At 43.9% G+C, this 15,000-nt stretch overlaps 2 protein-coding genes across 2 annotated transcripts in view; both read left to right on the top strand.

The window, feature by feature from the left end:
* crabp2a (cellular retinoic acid binding protein 2, a) overlaps positions 1 to 765 on the top strand; it is a 2,637-nt gene extending 1,872 nt beyond the window's left edge. Inside the window, exon 3 of the mRNA XM_071545278.1 lies at positions 109 to 765. Within this exon, the coding sequence (XP_071401379.1) occupies positions 109 to 159 (51 nt within the window). The 3' untranslated portion in view covers positions 160 to 765. The remainder of the gene's footprint in view (positions 1 to 108) is intronic.
* A 7,801-nt stretch (positions 766 to 8,566) lies between these two features.
* The window catches only part of itga10 (integrin, alpha 10), a 24,773-nt gene continuing 18,339 nt past the window's right edge, over positions 8,567 to 15,000 (top strand). Inside the window, exon 1 of the mRNA XM_071545275.1 lies at positions 8,567 to 9,663. Within this exon, the coding sequence (XP_071401376.1) occupies positions 9,612 to 9,663 (52 nt within the window). The 5' untranslated portion in view covers positions 8,567 to 9,611. The remainder of the gene's footprint in view (positions 9,664 to 15,000) is intronic.

The raw sequence follows: 15,000 nt of genomic DNA, 5'->3' as shown, positions 1-15,000 counted from the left end.
AAAAAAGACTGACTCACAAGACTGACTTAGCTCACTGTGCCAATACTTTTGCCATTTGAGTACATGTGAGTATTCATATTTAATATCCACCTTCTCCTCTCTTCTCAGACCATGAGTGCAGACGACATGATATGCACCAGAGTCTACGAACGAGAATGAACAAGAGCACTTTTCACTCTTCGTCCCACCACCACCCTCTCCCTCTGCCCATCACCACCACTTATGTCACCCCCCCCCAGCGCTGGGAGATAGCAAGTCTATAGAGTCTAGTTCTGCACCAGTATCTCTGTTAGCTTCACTATGTAATTAGTCCAGTCATTGGATCTAGTATGTCGCATATCTACACCTTGGTCTTAGTTGCTGAGTTATCAGTCTGTCTTTCTAACTCCACGAACGTGACCCGCTAGGGTTGTAAACGTTGAAGTGTATGTTGCGTTGCATGTGTGATTGTCTGGGTGATAGCCCATGTATTTGAGGAGGAGGTGTGTGTGTGTGTGTGTGTATGTGTGTGTACGTGTCAGTATGTGACTATATTTGTAGTTGTGTAAACCAATCTATGAGCTCTTCCAGTTTCAGGTCAGTTTTGATGTGTCCCCCCCCCCCCCCCCCACAATGTTGCCCTTTTCTATCTCCTGACAAAGTTTTATATTTATTACTACACTAGAGCCTGATACAGTACTACTAAGGTTTTTACTTTGTGTCTCTTTTATATGAAATGTGATCATAGGAAACAACACTTTCTATGTGAAGACAATAAAGCATGATATTGCCTCAGCTTGATGTTGACTCTTTGCTCCCACACACATCCTACTCAAAACCATTAGAAACATAAAAAGCATTAATGGTGCATTCATTTTATGGTTTGTGAGTATAGCTGTATAGAATATGCACACATTAGAGGGCTCCATCTTATTTTAGGCTTTCTGTCAGCTGTCTGCAACTAGAATAACTTGTCTGTCCCCTCCACCCCTTTGAGTATCTCTCTCCCTCTCAATTTTTCTGCCCCCCCTGATTGACAGGGGGGGGCCCTGTCAATCATCTCACTGCCACATGCCCTCATTCTTCCACTCATTCCTCTCTCACCATATTTCACCACTGCAACGCTTTCCATTTCAATTTTTCCACCCTCTGCGCACTTTTATCTCTCGTTTCATATGGATCTGCTCATCCTGTAGTTTTCCCTGGCATGTGAGAGTTAGCTGTGGGAGTGATGGCTCAAGATTCTGCTTTCAACATTTTATTTCCATATTTTGCTCAGCAATTGGGTATATTTTGTTCATAATTTTCTGGAAGGCCTTTAAAGGCTGACTGACATCAGCATCAGATCCTCATTTATAGAACATCTGTTGTTATGGCAACCATGGAGGATGATGAGAGGAATAGAGGTGAACTTGGGACTGTTTCTTGGCTGGACACTGGCCCCCTGACCAATCAGCAATTGGCCAGGGAGTTAGGGTCAGTGGGCGTGTCTCCAACAGGCAGGAAATGCCAATTGGATTACAGGGTACAGTTGATTGACAGCAGATGTGCTTAACAAGGAGAGGGCTGTTAAGGGACCTGGAAATGGAAAAAGGACTGGAGAGAAAGATGGATGACCTGGGGTTCTCTCACACACACACACACACACACACACACATAGGAATGACACAGGTATGCAGGCACACACACACACACACACACACGCGCGCGCACACACACACACACACACACAGTATGATACAGCAAGTAAAAACTAGATAGAGAGGGGTACCTGAGAGAGGAATTTAGGGATACTAAAACTGTTCTCTCTCTCTCTCTCTCTCTCACACACACACACACACACACACTATCTCTTCTTTCTCTCTCTTTTTGCCCTGCAGCTGTGTGTAGTTACAGTGTGACCCCAATAAAGTCCCCTCCTCTGCCTCCTGCCCTAATAAAAGGGGTAAATAACTACCCCTCCCTCCCTGTTTATTACCCCCTGGGGCAGTAAAAGGCAGCTGTCTGGCCCCCTTCAAAACGCTCGGCCCGTACCGGACCCCCGTAAAAAAAACACACATACACACACACACACACACACACACACACACACGTTCACATACCGAACTAAACACACACATTCTGTGAACTCTTCACACATACCATCAAACACTCACACTGTACATGCAGCTCATAAAACACGCCCCTAGTTCACCCAAAAGGCGGATAGACAAACTGCCTGGTGCATTCACACAAAAACCTGTGAAAACACAAAGATCCCCGTACAAGGTTTGCAAAAACTGCCACATACACAAACGGTCTCTGCTGCTGATATTCAAAACACGTCGTTATCCCTGCAGATCGTTGGCTTCACCGAGAAAAGTCACAGGGACCAGAAGAAATGACTCAGACTGGACATCTGAATCGTTTGGCAACATCAAGTTTAACATCTTTCACATGCAAAACATATCTCACTTGCACACTCCCAGTACATCAAGCAATAGAAAGGGACATCGAAAATAATTTAAACACCTGCACACACGCACGCACACACACACACACACACACACACACACACACAAACAATACAGACACCTGAATGATGGAGTGCACACAGCTTCATCACTTCATCAGTCAGAAGGTAAGTGGAAATCCGATACTCTTCATCCTAATGAGGTTAGCATAAGCAATCAGTAGATATTTGAATAGAAAGCTAGAGTTTGTGTGAGCAGATTAGTTTAGGTGCCCCGAGGTGCTGTCTCTAAGCTCAATTTGATAGATGATTTATGCGCAGGGAGGAGGAGCGGAGTGTGTGTGTGTGCGTCTGCATGCTTCAGTGTAAGTCACAAAAGGCTTGATGGATGATTTGCATTCTGGTTGAAGCAATTATTGACGCGGGTCAAGTGCATTCTGGGTTAGATAGTAAAGAAAGTGGGAGGGCCTCGAGGAAAAATGCCCCGCAGGTGGCTAAGCAGGAGAGCATGATGGGTAAAAGAGGCCCATTCCCTCACAACGTGTTCGTGACAGCCTGTTGCTGCACACACACATTCACAGACAGACAGAGCATGCATGTGACAGTTTGATGATAGGCGAGCGCCATTTAACAACACCCACACATACTGTACTGTCTCTGCCGAAGATATTGATTTACACCCACATGCACCTGCAAGTCCGCACAACTTGATACACACACATCCACGCTAACACACACACATACACAGCAGCAAAGTACACCAATCTCCTGTGGCAAGAGCAGTTTAGACCACCCAGGAACCTTTGAGGCCTCTTGTAAAATGTTGGTCAAGAATAGTACACATAAAGGCATACCACACACACTGCTGCTCTTGCCTCCTCACAGTTTCAGTGTTTACAGGAGAAAGTAGCAAAAAGTAGTCATCAAAACCACGTTTGGCATTCACACACGCACATATGCAAGCGTGCAATCACACATACACAAACACAGACACACGCACCGAAAGTTCTACCTATGATCTTCAATAAAATCAGTCTTTTTTGCTTTATCAAGAAGCACAGCTGAAAGTGACAGGATGGGAGAGAGTGGTGAAGACATGCAATAAAGGTCATGGAAGGGAGTCCAACCCCGGAAATTGCAAGTAACATGCACCTTGGCCCATTCAGCCTCATTGGACACCTAAAAACGACCTTCAAAAACTGTCCACCATCTGAGCGGAGAATCCTTCCATCTGAGGAAAATAAAGTCAAAGAGGAGAGGAGAGGAATGGAGAGGTTGAGTCAGACGCTGAGGGAGGGGTGAGCTAAGGACAAATGCTTCCTTGTATCAGACCCAATCTTCCTCGTCTACTTTTATGGAAGAACACATTTCATCTTCACTTACTCTACACATACAAGGCAAAGGTCAATTATGAACAGTGTTCTTGGACGTGATCTACAGTCAGCAAAGCCCCTCATGTAACCCAGTGGGGAGAGTCATCAAACTGCTCCCAGATCAGTGCCTGGGGTGAGCATCATGCTCCTCTCTGTAAGGGACAATGGTCCTTCAGTATATGGCAGAGGTGGATTGAATGAGGTCTTTGTAGAGATGGACCCTGTGCTGCTAAATCTGTTTACAGACTCCAACACTGACCCCTGGATAGACAGAGGGAGAGGCAGGCAAAGATAGAAAGAGAGATAGAAGGGATGGGGGAGAGAGAGAGAGAGAGAGAGAGAGAGAGAGAGAGAGAGCCAGATAGAGACAGAGAGAGAGAGAGAGAGAGAGAGAGAGAGAGGTGGCAGAGGGGGAGAGAGTGGGCATATGGAGGGAGGCGCCCAGGAGGATCATCAGGCATTACAGGGTGATCAACTGTCAGAACTCCATGACTCATTCTGTTTTTATAGGATCATCCCACTTCAGACACACACACACTCACACACAGGCTCACAAATGCACACACACACACACACACACGCACAAACACACATGCACCTTTCACCCAGACGAAAATCCAGATAACATGTTTTGATAAGATAAACGTATATCCTCCACAGCTACTGTGTTTTTATTAAAGATCATCGGGTTTATCGTGCATAAAACCCTGACATGAGCTTTATTTTATGGCATTCATCAAACAGTAAATACACACTGAGAGCCTCTGGGAATCAAAGGGAGGATCTAAATAGAGACGTATAAGATAAGAAATTCCAGAGAGAGGGAAAACAATAGCTGGGCTGGAGTCAGAGTCGGAACAATGGTAGATTTACAGAGTCTGATTACTGAATACATGAGGTTCAGTTTATCACCCTCTCTCTCCCTCCTCTCCTCTCCTCTCCTCTCCACCTCACTCTCTCCATCTCTTTCCTCTTTAGACCAATTCCAGACAGTGGCCAGGCCAAGGCATACCGGAGACCAGGATGTCATAGCTGGACATGCTTTAACACTGGGGCTGAGGTGTGTGCTGTGGTGTGATGTGATTGGTTGCAGTGGGCTGCGGTTTGGGAACATGGGTGGAGGAGGCACACCTTGTAAAAAAGAAATGACTGGCTGCTGGACTACATACACACACACACACACACACACACACACACACACACACACACAAAGAGTTATGGACTGAAACGCTCTTACCCACAAGTTGCTGTATGTATGAGAGACCAATAAACTGAACATTTCTGCAACAAATAGCAATACAACTTATGGGAACAGAGAGAGAGAAGCGCTGTACACTAATACATAGAATATCATTATAACCACAGGTGTAAAATGCTGCCAGCGTCTCCTGCCAAACCCAACAGCGCTGACACTTTAGGAGTGCCGGCTGACAGGTAGAAAACAGGCTTGTCTACTACAGCACTGACACTTCACCGCCACTACTGTCTAACTTATCCATATATCACACCTGCTACACTCATAATATGTAACATGTCCGTGCTATGGTATCTTGCTGCCCCTATCTATCCATCTGCACAGCCAAGCTCTATGGCTGACATTGATTTACTGATCATTCAACAGACAAAATATCCCACGGACATGCCAACTACTGTAGTAGGCATAGCGGGCATTCCGTTTACACCCCATCTTCAAATGTTTATTTGCCATGACAGGAAAGACCAGGAAAACAGACGACAGCTATATTCAGTACTTGTTGTGTAGCAGTAATTAGTAAAAAATTATAGCCTGCATTGTATTCATTTATGAGTTGTCACAACAGTATTTCCTCAACTCTGCATCTGACAGCAGCTCGACTGCATAGTTCAGCTTTATGCCTGACGTTAATGTGGTCCTGCATAGCTCCCACTGGTGTGAGAGAGACTGCTGTGTGTGAGTGTGTGTGTCTGTGTGTGTGTGTGTGTGTGTGTGTTTTGGCTCTCACACTGGTTCTACCTCTGTGGAGGAATCTGTGGTTGTGTACTGTGAGGCTGGTTGCGTGTGAGCTAACTCATCTGACTTTACGTAAGGCTGCCAGTCAGCACTACTATGCTGCCAGTCTAGTTAACAGCCACCTGCCAAACAATGCTAATGTGAGTCACTGCAAACCAGTGTGTGTGTATGTGTCTGTCTACGTGTGTTTGTATATGTGGGCATGTGTATGTCCAGATCTGTATTGTGCATGTGTATTTGCATGGACTCTGTTTGACATTAATACTGCTGTCTATTGTATGTGCATGATGCATAGTAGTGCATTTTTGTGTGCATGTGTGCACATCGGTGTGTGTGTGTGTGTGTGTGTGTGTGTGTGTGTGTGTTTCTTTGGATTGTTGTTGTGCACTGCTATCATCTGACCATACAATCACATGCTTCTCACTAGATTTGCTGTGGCTGCAACCAAGAGGCAGAGGAGATGAGAAGCGGAAAAGCTAAGATAAAGCTAAGATGAGGAAGAGGAAGAGAGAGAGGGTGGAAGAAGAAGAAGAAGAAGAAGAAGGAGAAGAAGGCAGTAATAGCCAGGGCAATGATGGTGATACCACGAATCGTGAAACAAATTACTAAGTTTGAAGTCAATTATCCAATTGTCATTTTCTTATTTTCCCAACCAATTACATAAATCAAAGATAATGAAGCACTTCTCATTTCAAGATGTCTTTGCTTAGTTGAGCCTTTAGACTCCAAACCGATAGCTCTCTCTCTCTCTCTCTCTCTCTTGGTCCTGGCAGAACTCCCTCACCACACTGTGACTCTTGATTGGTAAAGTTGATTTACGAGAGACAGACAAAGACATTTAACATTACCACAAATAAGATAGATATGGGTGGAATTCAGCATATGCCCCGCTCAGAGATCAGCTGACTGTTCCCGAGTCATAGCATTAACAATCAGAGGACAGGACAAACTGACCATGGATAATCTTTCCAATTAGCTATAAGAGGAGACAACCCAACTTGGTTCACTGCTGTTACAGTCTTAAAAAACTAAGGCCTGGCTGTTTAGCTGGCTTGAAATACATTAGTTGAAGCATAGTGACACCAAGTGGTGATGAATGAAAGTTGTTTTAGCAGCAAATGAGCTGCAGCAGTAATAATGCAGTAGTAGTACTATTAGTGGTAGCAGTAGTTGTAGTAATTGTACAGTAGCAGTGCTAGTGGCAGTATTAGTAGTAGTAGGCCTAGTGATAGTACAGTAGAAGTACTTGTAGTGGTAGCAGGGGTAGCAGCAGTAACAGTACAGTGGTAGTAGCCTACTATTAGTGGTAGCAGTAGCAGTAGTAGTAGTAGTCATACTAGTGGTAGTAGTAGTAGCAGCAGCAGTAAGAGTACAGTAGTAATACTGGTGGTAGTAGTAGTAGCAGCAGTAGCAGTAATAGCAGTAGAAATAGAGGCAGAAGGAGAAATGGTATAACTGCTAGAAATAGTGGAAATAGTAGAAGTATTAATGTCACTAGCAGTAAACTTTGTAGCTGTGGTCATTTTCAGTCCACCATGACTCTATTATGAACAGTTCAATACATAAAATTTTAATTTGTCTACAAAATACTGAGCTCTTGTGGCTACACTGCTATCATGGCTATATCTAACATAAAAAGTATTTTTAATGGAGAGAGTGTCGCGCCTGATCGTTCTCAGGCCCTCATCTGGTGTCTCTAAGTTGTTAGTCCTTGAAGTTCTTGTTCATGACATTCTACCATGAATGATGGTTTTAAAAGGTCTGCAATGCATAGTGGGGTTACATCATACCCTGTCACCACATCATAAATAAATAAATAAATTAATTGATTAATTCTTGACCAGCTGGCCTTGTGAGACAAACAACATTTTGAGTGATAGGCATTTTGTGGAAACTGCAGATGGAATGTCTTTTGATATTATGCAATGTATGAATCTCTTACAGACAGCATATTACTGGTTGATGGAAGAAGGTACCCTACTCATGTCTCATTGCAACAGCCTTGAAACGGTCCAGCTCCATGTGGCGCCACTCTCTGGACAGAGAGAGAGGTAACTGAGGGGTCCGAGGACCTGAAGGGGGCGCCCGAGAGCTGTACAAGAGTCTGCAAGTCAAAAACAGAGGCTGGCTGTTGGTTACCAACAGATTCATTTCACCAACACACTATATCACTCACTAGAAGTTAACACAGTGAAAGTATAGGTCTATAAAGGAAGATTGTTTTCAACGTAGTTTCCACTTCACTTTTATCTCCTTATACAGTTTAGACAGTTAACTGGGGCTCAAAGTCCTAAAATGGGGTTGGGTGGTATGATGCATATTTGGGGTGATGAAAAGGTTTGGGAATCCCTAGATTAGACTACACATGCAAGAGAGATGGGCATTCTCAAAATGGTCCAAATACACACCCAAGGTCTACTGTTCATGTACATTTTTCATGTCCCTTACTTTTGATCAATTGACCACCAGTAATTATAAAACCTGGCAAATAATATAAGATGTCCAGAAATCTAAATTAATCAAAAGTACATCATTATGTCCCACAAGATGAGCTACAGCTGCCTTATCTGTGAAAGCAATTAACAAATGAAACAAAGGATGAAACTAAGTCAAAAGTGAAGAGACATCTGAAAGAGCGAGAGAGAGAGAGAGAGAGAGAGAGAGAGAGAGAGAGAGAGAGAGAGCGAGCGAGCGAGCTGTGGCTTTGAGGTTTTCTCAATGTGAACCAGGCGCTCAGTCTGGTGGATGGAGCAGGACGGAGTGAGGGAGGGGAGGTCTGAGGATAAATGCGCTCTTTCATTTCAAAGTGAGAGAAATCCGTTACTAAGGGCACATACTGTATAGACTACATCGTAGGAAAATGACGGGAAAGGCCGCGGATGTAAGGAACAATCAACGAAGATCATGAAAATAAAGTTATCAAGGGAACCACGCGCAGCAATTCACTTCAAACTGTTGGCTTGATGAAGTTTCGGAGATTCACTTTCAAGGATAGCCTAATCTTTCAAAGGAGCGTTACGGAGCCAGAGGGATAAAGTGGGTGCTGACTGACAGGAGCAAGCGACTGAAACATATTTGGGAAGGTGTTACACATTAGTGATGGTTTAATGACTCTGAACTGGCCTCTTGTTGGACGGGACAGGTGCTGGGATTTCCGACCCAAACCATGGGTCACTGAAGTGTCACTTAGGCACAAGGCAGAGCTTTTTTCTTGTGTTTACCCCTCAACACAGCTTGTTACACAGTCATTACCCTAAGGAGTCACTATAATATTACTGAAATATTGACAAAGAGACTGTGATACTCAATAGTGAGTTAATAGTGACCTGGTCGTATTGGTATTTAAATCTCCTATGGTATCACTAAACTATTCCTATAATATTCCTATAGATTTATGATTGTGTATTTGTATAGCGTCTTCTAAAAGTTATTATATGATTACTATATTTCTTTTTCTTTAGCTTAGAGGGTGAATGAAGTGCAAAACAAGCCAAATTCAAAGACAAGAATGTTTTTCTTGTCAAATGAAATAGGTGTATGTTTTTACTCTGCCTGCAATAGAAGCCTGCTGTTGTAAATGAACCAGTCGTGAAGTTTGCCCCCCACACACCAGAAATGCCATTGGAGCGCCGTTTGAGCAGGTTTTACGGATCTCTGGGGGAAAGAGAGAGCTGAAAGAGCGCGGGCCTGTGTGTGTGTGTGTGTGTGTGTGTGCGCCGATGCACTGCATTTAGACCAACTCAGGGAGAGACCACTTTGTAAACAGAAAAAAAAACAAAAAAACGCAGAGACCCTCTCCATCCTTCCACTCTCACAAATGGAGCTGCGTAAATACCTGTTGTGCCTCCAGTTCATCGTCCTTCTTAAAGGTAAGAACCACTTTACAGTCTAACAGGCTGATCTTTTGAGTCTTTTGAGTTGGGTGCATGAGATTTTTCCCCACGTTTTCAAAGTCCACTTAAAACATGTTTTGCTTTCTATTAAAAGTCTTAACACATTTGCTGCTTTGCAAATAAGTAGTAAATACTTTAGGGTTTTTGGAGGCTCAACAGGCGTCCCACACTCATTTAGAGAGTCTAAATCCAGTCTCTGGGTTTGAGACCTTGACTTGTGAACCCTAGAGAACCACTCAAGACCTCTGTATGTCAAATCATCCTCTTGGCTCTGATGACTGATGGCTCTTCATTGACCAGTTGCTCTCCTTTCCTCCTCCTGTAGTGTCTAACTGGGTGATATGGTCATTAACCCCTGCAGCTCCTGTGATGGACAAACCGCTTAAACAGACAATATATCCGTGAATAATTGTGTCATACTCTGCCTCCCTGAGTCCCATGGAGCGTTAGCTTGTATGACATTAAGTGACTGACCATATTGAAATTCCTAGAATGACTTTGTGTAGTGGAAAAGCAGGCGTATTAAAACACATAGCCACACTCAACTTGCCAGAGAGATCAAAGGATAGGAAGTTATGCATGATCCTGTAACCTAATGGTCATTGGTTCAAAGCCTGATCTTTTAGTAAATCTACAAGTGATGTCAGCAGTGAGGCGATATTTCATCTTCGCTTGAGGCTTCCTGTCTCAAGCTACCAGAAGATGTCTGTTCGTGGGAGCTATCAGAGAAATCCATGCATCCTCCACCTAAAGGTTACTGGTTCATCTCCTCTTACAGCCGACACCCTCTGACCTGCAGTAGCGGCAGCTGTGTAACACGACCTCACCGGCCGCATCAGCCATTTACACCTCTTAGACTTGATGTCTGAGTTCCTATAATAAGGCATTTCTGCCACGCGTGTTTTCTCCGTGGAGCACGAACATCAGCTCCCCTCCTCCCCCGTCTGCTCATGTTCTCTCTGGCAGAGCCGCCTCACACACCTCATTGAGCCATTCCTGCTCACCAGCAGGAAACCAGAGAAAAAGACCATTGTAGTCGACCAACACTTAGTGTTTGTGCGGCTGATAAGCAGCGATTAAACTGCTGCATTATAGTATGTAGCCGTGAAGTAAATGGAGATCAATAGGCCGTGATTATGGGCAAGAAATTATGTTGTGCAAGGCATGATAAGTTCATACCTGCTTTAAATGTGCTCCCTCCCCTCTGAAGTTAATCTATAGACTGAGACGTTGGCATTTGTGACGCCAAATTTGTTCATCTAGGCTGGAGAAAAACTATCCGTGCATTTAGCCACACTGCAGCTAGTTTTCAAGCCATGCAAAGTGCTCCTCGCCCAGAAGCTGAGGAATGAATGAATGAATGAGGAATGCATTAAGCACTGAGGTAATACACACCACACAGGCACACATACACACATATGCCAGCAGCCAAACGTTGCCTGTGGTTTGGTTCTACACATTACACTCCATTATCTGTTTGATTCAAGCATGTACAGGGCTCTTTTCACTGTACAACCTAAGTTGGAACATCTTAGCGATCTTGTACATGAATGTGTGTGTATGTGCCTGTGCCTGTGTGTGTGTGTGTGTGTGTGTGTGTGTGTTAGTTTGCCTGCTTGTGCATGTGTCACACAGGAGAATGTATGTGAGTGTGTATGTGCGTTTAATGTTAATGGTTTCTGCAGAGCTCCCCTGGTGCGGGCGGCAGGCATCTCACGTCTGTTACACTCTGTTATGCTTTACTGAGATGTAGAACACAGGTGTGTGTGTGTGTGTGTGTGTGTGTGTGTATGGGGGGGGGGGGGGGGGGGGATTCCTCCACTTGCATTCCTTCTCTTCTCTGCTTATCGCTCTATCGTTTTTGCTGCCTACACTCTCTCACTTTAGCTTTATCACATATGGCACAAACATTCTCTCTCTCTCATCCATTATCTGTTTCACCAGCCATCCACAACTCCACTCTTTCTATTATTCTCCCAATCAACTTCCTTTTTGTTCTCATATTTTTTTCTCACCATCGCAGACTTAAATTCTCACTCCCCCACTTCTCCCACCCCCGCTCCCCCTGAGAGGATGACAGGGATGAGAACAGAACATGATAGAGATAATGGAGAGAAAATCTGTGAAAGAGGGTGAGAAGAAGGCGAAGGACAGCACCGGTGAAAGGGAAACATTGCAAGTGAATTAAATAAAGATGATAGAAACAGACAGTAAAGCAGACATCTCCGCTGCAGGACATTTCACAGAGGTGCTGTAAGTCAGAGGATGTAAATTAAAGAGACAGAGACACAGAGGGAGAGAGGGAAAACTTAAATGCGGCTGTCCAATTAAAACAGCATACATCACTGTCTCTGCATATTGCTATACACACTGGTGTTCCTGTATAGCACCCAGAACACTGTAGTGTTGCTCCAGTGAAACTTACTTTCTTCTCAGACATGCACACACACACAGCATGCACACACACACACACACACACGCGTGCACACACACACACACACACACACAGACACACAAACACAATCACAACCATACACATTCAGCAGCAGTAGCGCCCAGAGCCGAACGTGTGGTTGACAGAATCTGGACCCAGTTTGGCTTGATAAATGTTTGCCGCCAGTTGTCATGGCGATGGGTGGTCAGACAGCCTGCGGTATCGTGTCATATATAAACCCCAATGAAAATGGAACCAGAGGAAGGAGGGAGGACAGGACAGGGAAACGGCGAACGATGGTACAGTTTCTGGGAGTTGGATTGGATGGAGAAGTGTGTGGGGGGGGTTGATGGTTTTGTGGTAGAGTTACAGTGAGGGGGAATGAGGAGAGGGGGTAAAAAAAAGAGCAATTTATGGTTTATGAGAGAGTGAGCGAAAAAGGAGGACGAGGGAGAAAATCAGTAGCAGGGGGTGATGTCGGAGGCCTGGTTTGTTGTGGAGAGAGATTTGGAAGAGGAGAGGGTGGGTGATGCCGCCACAAAAAAACAAGGCAGAATAATTTTACTGCACCAAGTGTGAGAGCAGAGGTGAGATGGAGCTGGGAGGACAGCTATTAAAAAGGAGAGAGTAAGTTGTCGTAATGAGACTGAATACATTGGTTGACTGGCAGGTCTAGGAATTACTTTAGCCCAGTGGTTCTCAATGTGGGGTCCAGGGACCACCAGGGGTCCCCAGCAAATTGACGAATTGTTAAAGTTCAGCATTATTTCATTTACAAGACGTTAACACAATTAGAGAATGTAAAAGAGTGACTATTTTGATCATAGTTTCACTGATATCTCTCTACCTACAATACAGATAGTTATGGAATTCTGAATAAAAGCATGTCTAACATTAAAAAATATTCTCAGATTTGCGTCCAAGAGACAAAATCGCATCTAATAGGGGTCCTTGATATGAAAAAGGTTGAGAATCATTGCTTTAGCCTATTCCCTATTTAGACAACTCCCACTGGTGAATATGTTAAAGGTCTGTGTAGAGTCAGATAGGTGGCTGAAGCTCCTCACACACCACTGGGGGTCTTGATTACTGGAAACTTACACAAGACAAAAATAAACAAATCAGTAGCTGTATTTTTGTTGGCATAGATGGCCAGTGAGTAAATGTATATCTGGGTACAAGGAAGAGAAAAGGCAAGATCGAAAACACGATGGCATTCCAGGGAGAAAAAAAAAAACTAGAGGGAAGCCAAATGTGAAAGAGAGCAGGTAGAAAAAAAACTACTGTATGAGAGAGAGGAGGGGAGAGAGAGGGAAGAGAAACAGTGAACATATCTAGTTTCCCTCAAGTGGAATCCCCCTCTGATTGTCCTGGCCGAGGTAATTGCATGTGTGTGCGTGCATGTGTGTGTGTGTGTGTGTGCAGCTATTTGTGGGTAAGTATCTGTATACGTGTGTGTGAGGAACTGGTGTATAATCATAGCGGCGGTGTTCTGGTCTTGTTCCTGGTCCTGCAGTACTTATCTTCTCACAGAGAAAAGTATCCAGTGGGTTATGTACAGTAGTAGAGTCAGATGCCCCCGGGTGCTGCTAAATTACATGTCAAGTCATGTCAGATTTATTTAGAAAGCCCTTTTAACAAAACGGAGTCAAAACAAACTGCTTTCCCGAACAACAAATATACATACAAACACAAGTGGGACAAGTTAAATACCAACTGTCAAAGAGCAGCAAAGTGATTTAAAAAAAAAATGCTATTTAATGGATGCTTTTATACACAGTTCTGTGCATTAAGTTATGTTTTAATACAAACTGATCCCAGTGGGAACCAAAACACTGGCAATATTCAATATTCAATATATAATATTCTCTTGCTATTGAGCTGCATAGGACTACATGGAATAGTTTTAATAGTAGATGGTAATTACATAATTATTACTGGACTTAATTCCTGGATGCAAGGAACTGATGAATAAATGTATTCATTATTGTGAAGTAGGTGCTGATAAGGAGTCACTAACCCTAAATTTAATCCTAACTCTGAATTCTTGTTAATCAGTAAACGGTCGTCAGTAGACAAGAGATTAGTCTATCAGGAAAGGTTTAATTTATGTACAGTCGTTTTCTGGTGTTGGATGAAGCTATTTAGAATTTTCCCTGTGAAAAAATGAGCAGAGTGGCTTTTATTTTGACAGTTGGGACATGTTTCCATGCTTGTTTTTGTCTGGATTACACTGACTCAGTGAACTGTCCTGCTGCCATCCTCCTGCTCTCTGTCCCGTCTCTGTCTCATCTGTAGTGTAGAACATACAAATCTCCCTCACCTCTCTCTCTCACTCTCTCTCTCCCTCACCTCTCTCTCTCTCTCTCTCTCTCTCACTCTCTCTCTCTCTCTCCCTCTCTCTGTATAAAGGGCAGGCTTGTGTGTCATAACAGGGGGCTTACTATACTCCATAGTTTTTCTAACCCACACCCTTCCCTGCCTCGCGTCTTCTTTCCCCTCTCCTCTCCTCTCCCTCTTTCCCCCCAGACTGAACTCCCTTTTTCCTCGGAGGTCGTCTTTGGTCACTCTGTTTATCCATCTTTTCAATCTCCCTCCCTCCACCTCTCCCCCAAGGCCGAGTGTGGGAAGAGAGAGGGAAAATAATAATCTGACGGTGCACTGTAGGTGTAACCACTGTCGTTTACCCACAGTTTCCAGCTACATGTGTTGCGTGTTTTTTTAAATTGAGGGGCTGTTGACTATCGTTTTGGTCAGCTTGTTTCAGTTTTCACTATCGCATTAAGGGAAAACCAATAACGTACATCCTGCAGGAGGAAAGTGACATACATTTGCATTATTTTGAATCCAAAACTAGTTGTTTTTTGCTCTCATCCTCC

The sequence above is a fragment of the Centroberyx affinis genome, unplaced genomic scaffold, assembly GCF_046629955.1.
Source record: "Centroberyx affinis isolate AG114_WGS23_722 - 3 ecotype Tasmania unplaced genomic scaffold, CSIRO-AGI_Caff_v1 ptg004841l_1, whole genome shotgun sequence".
Classification (NCBI taxonomy): domain Eukaryota; kingdom Metazoa; phylum Chordata; class Actinopteri; order Beryciformes; family Berycidae; genus Centroberyx; species Centroberyx affinis.
This window is presented reverse-complemented; position numbering and strand designations above follow the sequence as displayed.